The sequence below is a fragment of the Mercenaria mercenaria genome, chromosome 2 (assembly GCF_021730395.1).
Source record: "Mercenaria mercenaria strain notata chromosome 2, MADL_Memer_1, whole genome shotgun sequence".
NCBI lineage: Eukaryota > Metazoa > Mollusca > Bivalvia > Venerida > Veneridae > Mercenaria > Mercenaria mercenaria.
In genome coordinates, this window is record NC_069362.1 from 72,914,079 (window position 1) to 72,934,049 (window position 19,971).

The 19,971-nt window shown below is 34.0% G+C and overlaps 1 protein-coding gene across 1 annotated transcript; it reads left to right on the forward strand.

Moving 5' to 3' along the window:
- Nucleotides 1-2,586: 2,586 nt before the first annotated feature.
- Nucleotides 2,587-19,708, forward strand: LOC123562834 (transmembrane channel-like protein 7). The gene is made up of 17 exons (XM_045355434.2): nt 2,587-3,336; nt 5,133-5,202; nt 5,537-5,618; nt 6,296-6,558; nt 7,922-8,067; nt 8,342-8,498; nt 9,097-9,258; nt 9,696-9,868; nt 10,189-10,306; nt 10,802-10,899; nt 12,011-12,118; nt 12,276-12,351; nt 12,814-12,944; nt 13,665-13,820; nt 18,007-18,085; nt 18,215-18,418; nt 19,235-19,708. The coding sequence occupies exons 1-17, from the start codon at nt 3,059-3,061 to the stop codon at nt 19,259-19,261; spliced, it is 2,328 nt and encodes a 775-aa protein (XP_045211369.2). The 5' UTR covers nt 2,587-3,058; the 3' UTR covers nt 19,262-19,708.
- The last annotated feature ends 263 nt before the right edge of the window (nt 19,709-19,971 follow it).

Sequence of the window (19,971 nt, forward strand, 5' to 3'; positions counted from 1 at the left end):
TTCAAGAACATAAAAATAACCGTAAAACTTTAAAAAAATACTCAAGTTTCAATTTACAATAGACATATGTACAAATAATGATTTGTCCGAGGGTTTTATTTGGAGGTCACAACCATATACTGAATGTTAGGTCTATGCGAGAGTTTTAAATGGAGGTCACTTTCAGTATTAAATGGGTATAACCTGATCATTTTGGTTTGAATATCATATTGGCTTAACTGAAATGGGTATTTCAGAGCTCCTTACTCCATGCGTATTTATGCAATTCAGTTCAAATTTTTAAACAATGTAAATTACAATGTTAATTAATTGTAAGTTACGTGCAAACATTTCAATGAAATGCATAATAGGCAATTATTCCCTCTATCAAAGAAATCTACTCATATATTTGAATGATCGGTCTGCTGGATATTTAGTCCGACTTTCAAAAAAATGTACGTAGTGCTATTGCCCTCGCCAATTAGTCGGCTGGTATCTTAGTTTCTAGAAACAAAAATGAATTGAATCTTCACTCGCTTGTTCATTGATATAATCTGACATAAAAAGCACAAAAGCACATGTTTCACCCGCCTTGCTTTTTCCGACTTATCAAATATCAAGAGTTTTCGTATGTAAACTGTATCTCAGTAATTTTGTGGGAATAGACTTAACCTTCACATACTTGTCCACTGTGATGATCTGACACGCAGAGTGCAGGTGCCATAATTTTGACATAGTCATTTCTTGTGTACTCTGCAATCTAATCAAGCATCATACCCGGTGATATTTCTAGACTACAAGCTAGACAAGCAACGATTTTATTCAAAAGCAAATCGCATTTTTCAGTCATCCAAACCTTTTCTAAATGCCAAGTGGGAGTTTTTTCTTTCCAAAGTGGGAGATTGAGGTGTTCAAGTGAGAGATTTAATAGATTTGCGATATATTATTTCGATTCTAGAACGGTATAAAGGATTATGATGTAATCTTTTGACAACATCTACCAAATATTTGCCTGCTTTGTTTGGGTTTCTTTTTCTGCACGCCGCTAAAACATTGGACGCTAAGACTCGTGACGTACGAGTACAAGCAGTGAATAATAGCATACAGTTTTCATTCTTCTTTGTTCAATAGGAGAACAAACTGGGCCATGTTATAATGTTATATAATTTAAGACAATAACTTTAAGTAATGAAGGGAATTTCATTTAACTTGATACAATGATAGATAATAATGCAATAAACTGAAAATCACCAGAACCATAACTCTTTCTTGAACAAATATGAAGCTATCTTCAAGATTGAACATAAAAAGTACAGTCAGTGGTATTCAAAAAAGATACAGTGAATATTATTTATAATCGTTATAGCCTTTCTCAACAAGTCTTTTGTTGAAGTATATACAACATTTAATGGTAGCTCTTAGACTAGTTATAAATACTTAAGGAAAGCAAACAATAAACAAGCTTTTACTTTCAATTGCAATCTGCATTCTGCTAATTACCATTCAGTAAAGTATTTATTCAAGGAAAATTCTAAATTTACGTGTAATTACCAAATTTCTCTGTCTTCTAAAATGTTCCTTAATTTTGATAGCTTAATTGTTTTTGTTTTGTTAAAATATGTTTTTATTATCCTGACACATACTTGCAAAGACCTATTCGCCTTATAACAGTACACAACTAGTTGAAAATATTACATATCTGATCTCGGTCGTTTAAAATTCAAAAGTCAATTATTGACTTAATGTTTGTCATGGACTTCCTTGTTTAAACTGAGCACCAATAAAATTATATCAGACACCGATATAACAGACAAAGATACACGTGTTTTTAAATAAAATGACATAGCATTAAAAATGCGGGGCCACTGTAAGCCTAAAAAACAAGTTTGTCTTTAATGATACTCGGCTAGGGAAATTTATCACAAAAATTTTAGATATTTATATCATACACAAAAGTAAGAACCCGTTTTTTCTTTATTAAATACTTAATGTAAATGTAACAAATTAGGTATTTAGACTCTTTCAATAAACTCTTTTAAGAAACACCTCGACGCAAGATTATAGGAAATGTGAATCGTGTACCATTAAAGGGACTGGACTCCAGATTTGGGCTAAAACTTATCTTTCTTTAAAATTGAAATTTGTTCATGTTATGAACATTAGAACATCAGCTTTTTGTTTCTAAACTATCTTTAAAATGCTAAATCAAGAAAAAGAACATGTTTGAATCGGCAATCTATCCAGTGTTGTATGTTTGAATGGAAAAATAGTAAAGCAACTATTTTGATGTTATATCCTGTCAGTAACTACGTTTCAAAGAATATAGCAATAATTTCCTGATATCTTTAATAACTTGTTGTTATGCAATCCCTTTAACGCCTGTGACGGACCTTTCATAATATTCCCTATCGTAGTCTAGAAAACTTACTTCTATTTACTTAATATACTACCAATAAAAATACTATAAAATAATGTAGTATAGTACAGAGACTAATAGATAAGGCCACTTTTAACATAGGAATTAAATTCGTATTGAAAGTATTAAAATTCCTATAGAAATAACTGAGGTTAGGACAAAGTCAACCCGGATCAAATAAATGTATCAAAGTGGAAAACTTTATTTGTATGCAAATCATAAACGATTGTGAATTACACGAGTTTGTAGAACACTTGATTATATAGCTATCTGAAGCAATAAATTGATTAAACTAACAAAATTGAAACAAGTTTAGAAACAAGAGTGTTTAATGCATACATGACGGTGTATGGTTTGAGAATCAATACATACATTGAGTTATTGTTTGAAGAGAAAAACGCAGTGAAAACAAAAGAAGAAAAAAGTTTTTGAACAACATGATAATATAGTTTCTCGGAGAGAATTAATTGGGCCTTGTATGATTCGCAGTCGATAGGAGGAGTTTTTAAAAGTGAAAATTAAACATTTTTATGAAAGTGACGTCACAAAAACCTAGACAATAGTCTGTAAAACGTTATAGTGCTTTACTAGAGAGTAAGTAACCTTTACACTTAGAACTGAGTGATATATATCGCAGCTGACTGGAAGAGGTATTCCACTAAGATGACACGAGTAAGTCCAACCCGGGACGAGTTTCAGCTTAAGCTCGCAGACGTCGGGGGCTCGGACTGGGGTGACGAGTATGGTAGGGATACTGGGAGACATACTAACGGTATACAAAAAGGTGAACTTTCAAATTCAAAAGATAATACGAAATCAACTGTTCGGCGTCGGCGTCGGCGCTCGTTTGAACCAGGATCTGAAGACTACGCCGCGTACGTGGAGAAGAGAGTTTTCAACAAAAGACATGCCTGGACTCCGTACCTTTGGGAAAGGAAAAGGTTTGCCTTGTTTAGACATCATAAAAGTAGGTTTAACATAGGTTTAAATTCTATTTTACTAAGAAAACAGTCATTTATTCATCAAACGGCCCATTAGAGAAAATCATTTAAGTAGTTGTAACAATAAAATATGATTTTTACAATGAAACAAAGTCAAATGTTATATACAAATGTGTATTGTCAGAAGCTATTGTTGTACGAGTATTTTACATACATTGTATATGCTTAGAAAGTCCACACAACGTTTAGCTACTTAATCTTGAATTAGTAACTAATATTTACCTTGTATTCGTCAACATTCAGAGTTTATAAATCAATAAGGCTTTGATGTCACAAGCTACTAGAAAAGAACGAGAATATCGAAGGAAAATAAATAATAGATGTTGAAAACAATCTCATATATATTTATTCTTCTTTGAAATAAAGTTGAAATGTTCTGTGGTCTGAATTGACTTTCCTTTTTTACTGAAGCTTTGAACTTCCGAAGAAAGGAAACAATATTATAAGCGTATAAATTGCTAAATATGCAGTTATGTATTGACTTTTCGGGTACATTAATAAAAACACACAAAATATGTTGTAAAAGTAGCACACTTAGGAAAAGTTTAATGTAAAATTGAATACATTTTAAAACTTTAAGCCGGGATTAAAGAATGTTTCAATTATATGCGGGTCTTTAATAAAGTTTTTATACTGTAACAAAGCTATGCTTTACACTATACGTAGGAAGATCTTTAAGTTGTCGTTTTAATCTTTATACAAGCTTGACCGCTTTTGTCATTGAGCCATCCGAACTACAGGCGGTAAATAAAAGAATTTTATGTTCAAATCCTTATTTTTATGATGATAAATGTTTTCTATTTTCTTCAGTTCATTTGTGTTGCAGCAAACAGATTTATAAATAGAAAAAAAAACAGTATATATATATAGGACAAGTGTAACGTTAATATAACGTGTTTAATTAATTTGTGTCCGAAACACCCGAAACATACATACAGACTATATAAGAGATATACGTCGAAGATGCATGTAGGACATGCTAAATTGTTTGCTTTTTGAAAGTTATCAACCGTTCCTTTAATTAGATTCGGAGAAAAGTATCCATTAATTTGGCAATTCATTTTAATTATTAAAAAAAAAGTCAAAACGTCTTTTTCTCCGGTTCGAAATTTCTGTATCAGTATAAAATTAATTATAATTACGTGCATGCTACTCCAGAAATAGTAGCCCGGGGCACCTGGGGTCTTACTCCACATTCAAAGCTGGAAAGTCGCAATGTGACCTTTAAAAGTGTCTCGGTGCGAAACCCAAAATCAACAACAAGAAAAAAAAATCCAAGGATTGAGACAATTTTACGGAAGGTTTCCATTTTATAACATAGTCAAGAATGATACGTAGCTTATGTATATTGTTATGTAAATAACGCAAGTCGACTGTATAATGTACGTGTTTAAAATAAGGCTTGTTTAAAGTCCATGAGAAACTAAAACAATAGTTTGCTTGTAATAGGAATACTTCCAAAATGTGGATTTGACACATAAACACGTAGCGGGGGAACACTCATTTCTATTCTAAATACTTGGTTCTTGAAGAATAAAGTCGTTGTAAAATATTTTGGATCAATTTCAGGTACAAAATCCACGGGTATTCATAATGTTTAGCAACTCTAATTTTTAATGTTGCGTAAGTTATGTGGAATATAAGACTGAATAATGTGTAAGGGCGGATTGGATTATCCGGCACGACCCGTACCTACAACCTGTAGATATTCATGTATTTTATACATATAATTTCAGAGATAAACGTCTAATGGGAAACTTGAATCCAACGAAAGGCTGGAAAGGATGGAAGCATAGACAGAAAATGGTAGGGTTTTAGGTTGTGCCAGAAAAAAAAGAAACTCCTTGTTTTTACATATGCGAGAGGATTTTAGTAATTACATGTATTTAATGTAGCTCTTCTGATGTGGTCTTTAGCAAATTTTCAAAATTTTACTGTATGTACGTGTAAACACTAAATGAATAAAGGAAGTTCTATATACTTGTCAAACCTACGCATAAGTTTATTATTCGTAAGGTAAGTATTTCAGTATTTCTAGTATCCCAGAAATGCTTGATTAAGTAAAAACGATAGAAAGAACATTGTTTGCACATAATACCTTTTAGTTATAATACAAAATCTTAAATTATATTCTTGGCAGAGATGGAACAGTATAAAGTTGTCGTGGCGAGAATGGATGGCTTCCCTTGAGCTCTGGAGACATTCGCTGAAACGTATTGAAGGTATATACCTGAATGTCTGGGGCTTGAATGTCTGGGACAATGCCTAATACATACAGTGATAGAAATTACTATTATGAAATTAGTTGATAACAAAACATAGATGTTATAAATGCATTGTTTTGACTGACAGTAAACATGTAACATATACATGAGACTGAAATTAGTGGAAAGATATGACTGTAATTATCAATTTAAATTGTATTTTTGTACCTGTAACGTATGCAATGTTCAGTTCTGCTCAGTCCGGGTCTAGAGGGCGTGGAGGGTAGCTTGCATTTCCACTTCCATCCATGAACAGGTTCAGTCATACCGAGCCTGCATCATTTGCCGTGTTGAGCGACCTGCGGATGGTCCACCTTTTATCTAGGCCTAGTTATCAATCAAAGTCAACAGTCTACAGGCAGACGACACCCAATCTTTGTTGTTTTTTTTTCCAGTTTATATCAACACGTAATAGTTATGTGATCATATTATATTCATATAGCTGAATAATATGTCAACCAATATACTGGATTCTAAGTAGATCTATTAATCATATCGCAAATAGAACGAGTAATGACGCAATTACATACACATCTTATAGACTTATTTCAAACCAGTGAAAACATAAACATTCCAGGATCCCATGCTTTGTCTGTTTCTGATTACAGTGAAAATACATTGTTATCATTTAACAGGTCATCAAGGGACGGGTGTAGTCTCATACTTCGTGTTCTTAAAGTTCCTTCTCTTTCTGAACGTCTTCATTTTCCTCGCCACGTTTATCGTTGTCATATTCTTCCAAGTGGCGTTTGACAGCACCAGTTTCACCAAAGAGACGACAGGATTTGACAACAGCTCACAGAGTCCGGGGGTCATACTTTCTCAAAACTGTACAACCAGGTACCAAGTGAACGAAACGTCCGGATTTCAGGTTGTCCTAGATTTGATACAAGGAACGGTATGTGAACTTTCAAAGAATATAGTTAACCACTTGCTGTATCACAATTCAATGCATATATAGTTAACCATTTGCTATATTACAGTTCAGTCATGAAATATCTAAGCTTATAGCTAACCATTGCTGTATTACAGTTCAGTCATGAACTATACGGTCCTATATGGTCAAGCATTACATATTACATTTCAATGATAAAATATCTGAGCCTATGTAGTTAACCATTTCTTGTGTTATAGTTTCTTCGTGAAATATCTGAGCTTATAGAGTCAACAATTTGCATTATAACATACTCATTTATAAACTGCATTAAAGGGAAAGGAATGTTGTTTTGATGTCAATTCCATCTTCTAGAATTTCTTTAATTATTTAAAGAAGTAAAAGAATTTTCAAAATCGACTAAAAATGAGAAAGTCATGAGCATTTAAATATTTGATTATAAATGGCGGCCATTTTGTTTCCATGGCAACAAAAATCAAAATGGCAGATTTATTAAATTTCTAGACACATATTTGAACTGTATTTACTTATTTCTGTAAAATAATTTCTCTATTTTTTCCAGCTGTATTGAAAGAAATTATCATGTTTTACATCTTACACGCAAGAAACATATACAATAATTAAAAGGTTATTTGCTAAATACAGAATTCAACAGTGTGTAAATGAAGTCATAAACACACAAAATGTCTGCCTCCGTGACCAACATTTTTCTTAAATTTCAAACTGCCATATCTTTTTCAATAGAGGTCTGATTTTGAAAATTCTTCCAGCGTTATGAAAGGCTTGAGGATGGCTTTCGTATGAAATTAACTTATTGTCAGGCTTTTCTTGGTCTTTAAGTTTCAGTGGAACCGGCTAAGAAGTCAATATTTTCAATATTTACGTTCATTTCATATCGGGCAAATGACGTCATTTGTGATGTCAGTTTCATGTACTTCGTTAACGACGATATTTTCAGTTTTACCCAGGCTTTAGAACATTATAAATCAAATGTATGATAATGTTAAGTATAAATATGCATATGTAATAAAACGATGATTAGATTGCAACGAGAAATATGCACTTGTTCTTTCGCGGAATAATATTACGCTCCTAAAGTCGCGCAATATTTCCGCTGCATAACTCATGCATATTTCTCTATATAAATCTAATAACCTATAAATATTACATCTTAATGATGAAATATCTGAGCGTTAATAGTCAGCCGTTTGCTGTACTGTAGTTCCGAAGTCTGTATAGTCAACCATTAGCTGCATTAATTCAATCATAAAATATATTAAATCTATAATAGTTAATCTAACTTTTTGCTGTCTAACACCTAAGTAATACTTATGTTATAAATAACGTTATCCGTTATATTTCACAGGGCTGGATGGAAACCACATCATTTTTCTATGGTTACTATGGAAATACCGAAGTTTCAATTCCGGGTGGATTGTACAATATTCCATTTGCTTACTGTATAACCACGTTAATTGTTCTGATCGTCAGTCTCTTGGTCATGGTTCATTAGTAAGTTGCAACTCTATATACATGTAGACACTTGAGAGGTTATTAGATTTGATCTGCAGCGACTTTGGGAGCTGAAGCAGAAGATAAATTGTTTATAAAAGATCTATACTTGCTATAACCCCCGAAGACTGCCGTGATGTGAATTATCTTAAAATCGAAATACTTCTTGTATACCCAATATCTGTTTAACCTTAGATACGTTAATATCAACATCCAATTGTCGATTGTGTAAAAATCATTTTTCAAAATTATAACACTTCTTGTTACATTGCAGCACGTTTACGAAGTACACAGATACTATAGTATCAACTGAAATACTATCACACAAGTCGTCTGTTTTCTTCATTTCTGTCTGCTGTGGCTGGGACTACAGGATATTTGGAGACAAACCTGTACTGCTTCAACATAAACATATGTTCCAGAGATTCTGCGTATGCAACTTTATCGTTATTGTTTTGATAAAGTTACAAAATGCAAAGGTTCCTTTGCAGACATTGAAAGGAATGGCTGATTCAACAAGATCAAACACAATGTTGAACTTAGATAACTGTGTACAAGATTTGCACTTTATAAATTACGGACTATTCTATAATGGTGAGAGGCATAACACTTTCCATATCTGCGGCTACGCTGTGCTTTGTATTGCCAAAGAAGGCATCGAAGCGCTGCGGATACAGAAGTTTTACACCCGTCGGAAATTACTTTACGTTCAAATTACCCCATGTTCATATCTCTTAAACTTGTATAGGATGTTAAAGTAAATATCAAGCAAGTAAGGACATTTTTTTTTTGGCATCTAGGTCGCTTAGACCATTAAATAACTTTACACCCCATATACGTGTACTGAACAAACACCTGACACATTGTTAAAATGTATTTAAAAATACAAAAATGAATTATATAGGGGATATATCATACATTTGTTTTAGGGATATCACACAGGCAGCCTGTTTATAAACTGAAAAAAGTGGTAAAGACATCAACCAACATTCTAATACTATATTGTGCACTTGTATATTTTCATTTCAGGGAGCATTAGAAGATCAGAAACATGAGTTAGAAAAGAAAGAAAGCACCAGTGTAGCACGTTTCTTCCTTTGGGTTATACGAATTGTTGTCAACGTCTTAATACTTATCCTGCTTGGAGCCACTGCAGCCGCTATCTACTACGCGCAGACATTCTCCGCAGAGGTAAGTCCGCGCAGTCATTCTAAATTAGAATGTCTACGAGAGAAAAATAAATGAAGAAATGTACACGAAAATATAACAGTCATACTAAATGCAATCGTAGAAAAAGTGAACAGCGAAATATGTAAAATAAAAGCAAATACATGCAAACAAATTATCAAAGAAAAAAAAGACGAAAATTGGAACAGAAAGGAAAAACGGATTGGAAAAAACAAATAAACAAGATCTGAAAAATATCATCATGAGGGTATCTGCATTTAATGAGCTTTTTTGTTATATACATATTAGGCAGTTAAAATAAAGGCAATGATTATATCTACTTGTATAATAATGTACAAAATATATGAATTACTGTTTAAATGTTAGTTATATGATATGGACGTGTACTTGCGATTGCGCTGGAATGGCGATATAGTGTATGAAGATATTTTATTTTGCAGTTTACGACCAGTGATAAAAAGGACGACTACAACATGATTGTTCAGCTGTTCGTACAGTTCCTGCCATCTCTTATCATAGCAGCAGTGAACGCAGTGTATCCTATAATATTCCTGCTGGTGGCAAAACTAGAGAAATATCGGCCGTCGTTTGTGATCAAAATTACACTTCTTAGGTATAAAGATAATATTTACGGTTTGAAAGTCATGAAATCCGACTTCAGATGCAGTGCTGCAGTGGAAACAAATGAATAAATTCTTAAGACCACCCAATGATTGATCGTTTTTTATTCTTAACGTTTTGCTAATATTCATTTACAAATGGGCTGTATTGGCGTTGTAGTGTCCTCTAGAATTTTATTGTAACTGCTCCCAAACAGCCCCAGTGGAATTGAGAACCCCAGTAGGCTTTTCATGAACAAAATATTATATTTCCATCTTCATGCCGACATGGAATATTTGGCTTGTTCTGTTAATATCATCTTTCTATTTATAGAGTTGTTTTTGTACGGCTGGCCGCGCTGATGGTTGTCACAATGACAATCTACGTAGAAGTGACTTGTTCCACACACGATGAATGTTACATTGGGACGGGTGATTGTCCAGCAGTACAGGTTTGTACGATATTATCATACTAATAAAACAAGTACAGTCATAGTGGGTAGACATTGCCGTGGCCGCTAAAGCTCATATTGGCGGCACAGACTATAATGTTATTACATGTCTTTCAGTGTAGAACAGCGTTTTCTCAACCCGAGAAAGAGCGGGGAATGAGAAACCGAGTGAGGTTTATTTTCCATGCTATCCCGATGGTTAGGATAACAGGTACCATTTTGCTTGCCAATCAAATAAAGACAAATATATACTGGTATAGCTTGACATTGCGTAGTTTATCTTAATATGGCTGTTTTATGGTAGCGTCACTTAAGTGCAATCTATTTCAGAATTCACATAGGGAAAGACAGAACTATCTTTGAGCTGAGTCACTCCGTGTGCTTCAGATGACCGCTTTCGTCGTTACGCCTCATAATGACAGGAGTAGTCTCTTTGGATATCTAAGAACTAATTGGAGCATTCTCAATTATCTAAGTTGTGTCTGTATATTTCAGTGTTGGGAGACGTATTTTGGACAACAGATCTACAAGTTCTTTGTAGTTGAATTTGCTTGTGATCTCCTACTGACCTTATTGTACGAACTACCAAGAAAGTAAGACACCAGTTATTAGAGAAGGTGATATGTGAATAGATCAATATTCGTAACAAAATGCAGTCTGCTACAATCTTTTGTTAACCTCTTTTGTGAGCAGTTAGATATATGATCAGGTTAACTTGATACATTTTAAACTATAGAGACGGCTACTTTCCCGTCTAAAGCTTTCTGAACTTTTAATAAACAGCAAGGTCTGAATGCGACGTATAGAAAATAATAAGGAATGAAGAATATTAATAATACCAATGTTTTTGTTTTTTAAATGTTATTTTCTCACAAATTGTCCTGAAATACTTCCTTTGAATTTCATGGTCATGTCTTTTATCAAATGTTCATTTTAACGTATGTCAAAACGTTGATTTATTCCTGATCAAATCTAAACGATCAGGAGTGAAGTGGTGTTTTAACGAAATTTTGGGGACATTTTGCTTTTAAAAAGTCTCCCCGTACTTGGATTCAGTGTTGTCTTATTTCTGGTCCTTTGGGATCATGGAGTCCACTCAATGATCATGGGTAATAGAGTTCCGCTTAAGCCGGTACTAGGGTGTGTGAGGAGTGTTGCACTTTACACTATCTCTCATGATCAGACTCAACAAAACCAAGTCTGCTTTCATTTTGCTTGGTTGCATTCTATGCTTTCAAAGGATCTTTTTACATATTTTATTGATAATTACAATATTGACCACATTTAGTCTTTTGATCTTTATTAAACAATTTGGGTATCTTAAATAACAAAAACATGTAATCATTCTAATATAATTTTGAAAACTTAAAATAAAATTACAAATATATTCAAAATCTGGAACATTTGGCATTATGTGCCACCCCTGAATACTTGTAGAATAATACCTGAATACTTGTAGAATAATATAGCACTTGTGTACATAGTATACTTTCCTTAAAACAAATTAGATAATTTTTAAAAACCATGTTAGAATTGGTGATTTTAAAATAATTGAACTGATGGGTACGTGACCACATTGGTTGCTGGTACAGATGTCCCTTCTTCCCCGAAAATCTATCTGTCGAAAAGCATTCAACACTCGGTTAACCGTTAAAGACCGAAACGTCACATGTCTGTAATTGAATCTACTGTCATTATTTCTAGGCTGGTGACCACAAAAGTCGACTGGAATTTAGCCAAGAAGATCGGTCCTGCCGAGTTTGACATAGCAATTAGCGTCCTTGACCTTGTTTATGGACAAGCTCTTTGTTGGTATGACTTTTACCTCTGTAATCACTTTCTGTCTAAACTTTACGACAGCCAGATAATTTATAATTTCATTATAAGGTATTAATCCCCAATTAGCTTAAATAAATTTGAAAGTTAACACTTTCTTTCTTGTTTAATTCAAGCAATTCTTGTTTTCCAGGTTGGGATTCTTTTTTGTTCCCCTTCTACCAGCCCTTACTGTGATCAGACTTGTTATCCTTTTCTATCTCAAAATGGTAAGTTCAACATACTGCAGGGAATTCCCAACTTCTTCAAATCCTTACTCTGTGACCAGACTTATTTTCTTTGTTAAGTTCTATATAGCACAGTAATATGTGAATATAAAACTCAATACTTTTTCGCCCTTACTTCGATCACACGTGTAAAATAGTGAGTTATTAATGATGCAGAAATAAAAATATCATAAAACAACGCGCTTCTTTTTTCGATTACATGTTTTTGGTATTCGCCATATAATTTCTTGATGGTTTGTTAGATACTAGAATGTGGTATATATGCTTTAAAGTAGTCTATTCACGGTTTAAATAGTAGGCAGAAAGATGTCCTGGAAAGGTTACCCAGAGCATTACGTCCCTTGTCTGTAATGTGTTTCTTTAAATATTGTTTCTGATTCAGTTTTACTGGAATAGCAATCCTATATTATCACTTTTAACTTAATATGTATTTTTATCCTGTAGTTGTCGGCGTTATATAATACAGTTCCACCACAGAAACCATACCAGGCGGCGAGATCAAACGCCTTCTTTATGATTGTTTTGCTAATTACGTTTTTCCTTGTCGCAATACCGATGGGATACGTCCTTGTAGAGTAAGTTTAACAACGTCATCAGCTTCACTGGCTTTAATATTGTGTTTACATATATTCTTCTGGGTTTCAGTTCCTTAACATATGTTGAAACCAGGTGCGATGTCATATAACAGATTTGGCAAAGGCTATAGTTTTGATTCAAGAACAGTTACATACTCTTCGAAAGAGCTAAACTAGTCTAAAACTCTTTTTCTTTGAATACATTACACGTTTTTAATCCAGTTTACTACAGTTGTATCATTGTTTCGAGAAATGGTTGATGAACTTAAATGTGGTCTTCAAACAGGTCGTTGCGGTGTAAGTGCAGTTACATATTGAGATACGTTCGTTTTTATTTTGTTTGTTTGTTTGTATGTTTTGGGTTTAACGCCGTTTTTCAACAGTATTTCAGTTATGTAGCGGCGGGCAGTTAACCTAACCAGTGTTCCAGGATTTTATATCAGTACAGACCTCTTCTCCGCAAGTAAGTGCCAACTTCCCCACATGAATCAGAGGTGGAGGACGAATGATTTCAGTCATAATGCCTTATATCAAATTATCACGGAGAACATACGCCCCGCCCGGGATCGAATTCACCATAGATCTGCGCTCTCCCTATTGAGCTAAGTGGGCGGGCTCGGTTTTTATTAAGCAGGAAGGTATCGTTGTTTGCTGCACGATTGAAAAAACTGAGTGCCATGTTTTCCTTCTAAGTTCAAAATGTATATTGTGTTATTTCAGATTGCAGCCATCTCCGATGTGTGGGCCGTTCCGAATATACTCCAAGCCGACTGAAATAGTGGATATCCAGATAGACCTAGCGCCGGAATGGTTTAAGACCACATGGGTTATAATCACGTCATCCGCCTTTATTACGGGAATTATACTTATCCTAGGGTAATCATATACATTTGACTTATTTAACACATTACATTGAGAAACCGTGTACATTATTTTAGTTCTCCGCGTTACAGCGTATAGCGGAGAACATTTGTCTCAACTGGTGCGTATACAAAACTGGTTTGATCAGTTAGGTCACGTGATTGTGACTTAAACTTTTCAATATTTAAATTGGTATTAAGGTTAAACTAAATGTTAGTATTGAAATAAGTGTATATTTGGTATATGTTTTGGCATGTCTGAACTCGTTCCATTTTTCAGTATTTCGAGGAATAGTCTGAGCATTTCAATGTTTTATGCATTGGCTACGGAAACACGTTTCCTCCTGTCTAAAAGTAAAATTTGGAGAGGGGGTTTTTCGTGGGCGGCTCGTATTTCGTTTGAGAAATATACAATCGAATTTGTTTAATTTAGTAACACAATGTAGATGTTAAAACAGTATTGTTTATTTAGTTTACAGATTCGATTGTGGCATGCGTCATAATTACGGAAGCCTATTAGGGACATTTTGTCTTAGTTTTTATGCATAACCTCTCATGTATGACATATTATGTGTTACGTGTTATCAGTTACCTCTTACATGTTACGTATTACCTCTTAGGTGTGTGTTGCTTATCAAACGTTAGATTTGCCTAGTTCTCAATAGGGAAACAAAATTGGCGGACGTTAACGATTACTGCTTTTGATACTTTACCCCTTTTGGTGACCACTAGAGCGAATGCTAGAAAAAAGCTTTAAACGATCTATGCTATGAATAGCATGATGAATCTTGATCAAACCTGTCTGTACCACCATTATAAGGTCATTTCCAAATTTGTTTCAAAACGCGCAATGGCCCCCTTGTAGGGTCTTCTAGAGCGAAACACAGAAATACTTTTAAACATCTTTTCATGAAGTCTTTTGTTGAATTTTCATTAAACTTTGTAGTTTAAACACGGGGCATTTGATCCCTTTCTAAAGCCATTAGAGACAGAAATAGAAGTACCTTTAAAAAACTTTTTCTGATGACCACTTCTTTACCATCATAGTATAGATATGTAGGCAAGACTACATAACTAGGAAATGTCTTTAGCTCAGTTATGGCGTTTTCTTTTGGCATAGAAATTAGTTACGTTTCGCATACAATTCCATATTTTGTCTAAAATGCTTGATATATAACTTCGAAACTTTGAACACTTGCTTACCATCATGGCCACACATTGCCATATAGTGCAAGATATATCCAGATCCACAAATACAGGTAGATTGTCTTATCTATTTTTTGTCAGATATTTTGAACCCATACTTCCATCAATTCTTCGAATAGTCGAGTGCGCTGTCAACCGGCAGCTTTTGTTTCTTGTTGTTTTATGGGAGACCTAAAATTGTTCTTGTCAGTACGTCTGTCCGAATATATGCCATGTATATCTCAAAAAGTATTTAACCTAGAGTCACCAGACCTAGGATTGTTATTAAACATGTTACGTTGTACTTCTGGTGTTGTGGTTTGAGTTTACATAGCCAAACCATGGCCATGACTTAAATAAAATATACTTATTGTAAAAGGAAGTCGGGGTTTGGCTGTTCCTAAAATTAGAGAATGGCTTAAACAGGTGCAAATGGGCATATGAAGTATTATGTATGTCATTACTGCCCATAAACAGACTCGATAAAACCCATTTCTTATTTCCTAGTGATTCATTTCAGTTTGTTGTCTTGCAGGATTATATATTTCATTACTGCCCATAAACAGGCTAATTAAACCCATTTCTTATTTTCTGTTGTTTTTTTCTCGGTTTGTTGTCTTGCTGCATTATATATTTCATTACAGATCGTGTGCGTCGTCTTTTGTTAACTGCGCAGTTAGTAAGCTCTGAACTAACTTATATCTGTAACTGAACACTATATTTATACAAACTATATACTTTATCTATTATAAAGTACGACAGAGAGTATATAAGTCCTTAGACATAAGATGAAATACCTAATTCCTAATACCTTTGACATAAGAAGAAATACCTAATACCTTAGACATAAGATGTAAGATGAAATACCTAATGCAAAAATATGTACATTTTATATATGCAAGAGCTGATAAATAAAACTTTAGTAGGAATTCGCGGATTGCGCCGCACTAAGGACTGAAGTTTTCTTCCAGCGTATTTATTTCAAGTTTATTATTAAATTTCTCAGTATGTACATACTGTAACATTAATATGAGATTCACATTTCAATAATAATAATAATAATAAAAACACGTGATCAGTAAAGGACAACTTTTATTTAAAAAGGTGAAGGAGTCGGCGTTTATTATGATTTTAGTGCATCGTAACCTAGTCTATAATTAGAAAATTTTTATTACCTCACTCAGTATCTAAGTTTTAACTTCACCTGTATTAAAAGCTATTTAACACCTTACATCCACGTTTAAAAACAAAACATATATCACTTAGGCAGTTTAGTGTCCCTTTTTCAGCTAAGAATTTCGATGAAAATATTCTTAAAGCGTACGTGCGATTTTTGCTACAAAGGAATTGGTTCAAACGTCATAGAAGTGTCCCCCCCCCACCCCCAACCAAATCTGTATCATATCCAATAGTATCTTTATTTTCACAGATGCAATGAAAACTGATATAATGAAATGAAAGATATTTTCATTATGTTAATAAGTGATTTAATCAAGCTTTTCTTTCTTCAACAAGTGTTATAGCTCTCTATATAGCATATTGTACATGTATGGAAATTTGAACACTATATGTTTGAGCAGTCTTACTAGACATTCTGAATCTTGGCTATATATCTTCCTATGGGAACCACACATTTCACAGCATATATTGACATCTTCTTAGCGTTCTTTCTTGCCAAAATCATACCGATCAAATACTTTGGTAACAAAATACACTAGACTTTGCGGAATGTAGATTCCAGTTATTAACAGAGCTATTCGGTCGAGCTTTGTGAAAGAAAACTTTATACATTCCACATATCAGTAAAGGATTCAATTCATGTTTCCCGCTTCACCTCTACCTTACGTGTATAATCTAAGTGGTAATAAATAATACGTAACGCATAATACATCAAACATAAGAGGTAATGCATAAAAACTAAGACAAAATGTCCCTAATAGGCTTCCGTACATAATAGATATGATAACGGTATCGAATATTTATTTACATATGAGAGCAGTATACTTTGCATTGTAATGCAGGATGGCGTGAAAGATTGAACTTTTCTGTTAACAGAATGTTTAGTAATTATATTGTTGTATGTGAACAAAGTACATGTTATATGTAATCAGTTACGTATTTGGTATCATGTATGCCGACTCCCAATCAGTTATGCTAACCAAATAAATAAGCGTATCGTCTTGCAAAACAGTTGTTGTTGTTGTTTTGTGCAGAGTCAGTTGAGACTAGGAGGAGTTACCAAAGAGAAAAAATGTGTCAAAATCTTTTAATTCTATGTCTTGCGGATTAGTCCAATAATTCATGTCGAGTCTTTCGCTTATTTTTTCACATTACAAAATAGAAATGCAATTTGTAATTGATTGCCCTAAAGGTAGTGTTCATGATTATTTCTCTATTGCCCTAGGTTAGACTAGAAAACAAGAGCTGTCAGTGGACAGCGCGCTCGACTATTCTCAGTGCTTGATAGAATAATATAAGCTAAGAGTAAAACTTTAACATTACAATAAGCATATTCTAAGAGGAAAAGGGGCCATAATTCAGTCAAAATGCTTGATAGAGTTGCCTCCTCCTTTTTACAGACTGGAGTCATGATGGTAAACAAGTATGCAAAATATAAAAGCAATATCTCAATGGACTTTGAAAATATTTTGGGTGGTACACAAACTTCAACATTTATTCTAAGTCGAAAAGGGGCCATAATTCAGTCAAAATACTTGATAGAGTTGCCTCCTCCTTTTTACAGACTGGGGTCATGATGGTAAACAAGTATGCAAAATATGAAAGCAATACCTCAATGGACTTTGAAAATATTTGGATAGGTACGCAAACTTTAACATTTGTGTGACGCTCACGCTCATGCTAACGCTCACGCTCACGCCGACGCCAGGGCGTAGGATAGCTCCCCTATTCTTCAAAAAGTCGAGCTAAAAATTGTGTTTATTTCATGACCCAAAGTATAATATAGCTGTAACCTTACGCGACATTGAAGTATAATATATCATTACTTTGCTTTTCAGGCTGGCCTTGTCATACTGCTCTGCTCTGCGAACCTCGAACAAGAAACTGATCAAATCAATGAAGGGTCAACTTATGCAGGTAATAACCTTTGATTATGCCTATAAAGAAAAAAGAGAAATCACCCCAACAGATGTTAGATTTGCAAATTAAAGATGTAACAGATCTATAAAGTCAATTTGAAACTGAAAGATTTGTATATTTTCATAGGATGAAAAAGATAAACAATATTTGGTCCTGCAACTGAGTAAATATACTGGAGGTACCGAGCAGAGTCCGGAAACAAACAAGCTTCCGCCACCTACTTACACAGTGAAGCCAAAGGCAGAGTCCTTCAATCAACTAAATGATACAGACAACAGGAGTCCACATATACCAGAAAAACCGGGGTCGCCAAAAGGGGTAGTTGTGCAGGTACCGCGACTCTTTTTTTACTTTTTAATTCAATTATCGCACGCTAATTCACGGCACATTTTTTTATTTATTAGTTTGGTTTTACGAAACGTCTGAAAATGGCACTGCTATACTAACTTAAGCAACTGAAAAGTCTTTGATGCTCCGGTGCGTCTTTATTTTCAATAAGACCGTGCGATATATTTATTAAGGTTTTGCATATTTTCTGCAGGAAAAAATTACCTTAGGCGTAAAAAAAAATTGTTTGTTTCCGGTATCCCGACCTACCCTAAATTTTTGGCCCGACCCTAAATGTTTTTATGGCCTTGGAGAATTTTTTTTTCAACTTTTTCACAAAAAGTTGCAAAACTGCACTTTTTCTGCTTTAAACATGGCCAGTGATGTTAGAAATCAACTTACTGATGCTCTAAAGGCATAACCCCCTTATTTGTATTCATTTTTTGACACAAAAATAATTTCCGAAAAGTCTCCCTTAATAAAAAAAATTTCCAAAAAAAAAATATTTTTCCGACCTACCTACCCTAATTTATTTGAGCATGTTACCGGAAACAAACAATTTTTTTTTAGGCCTACCTTAGATAAATTCCATTTGCAAAACCAAATGAATATCTGCTTTCGTGAAACAGGTAGCATTTCCTTTACACGTCATCATATGGAACTCGTAGATAGCTAAACTATTTTCTGATCCGTCTGTTCTATTCGCTGTAAAAACTAAGGAAATTATAATTCCCTAGTCCTCTCTCGCTTTAAAACCACTGAGAAATATTCCTTCTGTATGAAAATGTTGACATGTAATGTATTATGCTTATACTTCAGGTAAACACACAAGATGAAGATTGGTGAAGAAATATTTTACTATTATTTGTGGGAAGTTACATTCCAAAACTAGTATCACAGATTCCAGCATACTTCTGCCTTCCTAAATGGACTACTAACTTTAGTAATCACTTTGGTTTACCAGTTCAACAAATCATTTTTTCTCGAAAGGATCTGATCTGGCAGTTTTATGAACAAAATGTTATAATTTACAAAACAAAAATAGAACCAGTTCTGATTAGACATTGAAATCATGAAGAGTCTTCGGGCTGAAGATACAGAGAACACCACAAATCCTGTCATCCCTGCATGTGTTATGTTTTCTTGCTTCAAAATATCATTTACTAGGTATCCTGGAAAGTCATTTTATAACAAGATGTTATATTAATTTTAGTTGTATTTATACGTTGTTTGATGATGTCACATGGTCTAGTTATACTAATATTTATAAATGTTATTGTTTCGTGAAGAGCATTTTATCGTTAGTTGATAAATTTCATTACAATATTATTAATACAAGAGGCCGGGTCGTGATTGCTATAGATTACTCCGAATAAAGATAAAACAGGTAACACCATACAGCTGTATGATGGTGATAACTCCCATGCTTTTTGACAAATCAAGATGGCCTGAACTAAGCAAGCTAAAAGAGCTCCACCATGAGATAGTAAACGCCTCTGTAGCCTAGTGATAGAGCACCCGCTTCGAGAGTGGGAGGTCGTGAGTTCTCGGGCATT

What these genes read in the sequence shown, in the direction of transcription:
- LOC123562834 (XM_045355434.2), top strand. Translation starts at nt 3,059, where the DNA reads ATGACACGAGTAAGTCCAACCCGGGACGAGTTTCAGCTTAAGCTCGCA. An exon ending in CGCAGACATTCTCCGCAGAG is followed by an intron (nt 9,259 to 9,695) that starts GTAAGTCCGCGC and finishes TTTATTTTGCAG; the next exon opens with TTTACGACCAGTGATAAAAA. An exon ending in ATCAAAATTACACTTCTTAG is followed by an intron (nt 9,869 to 10,188) that starts GTATAAAGATAA and finishes TTCTATTTATAG; the next exon opens with AGTTGTTTTTGTACGGCTGG.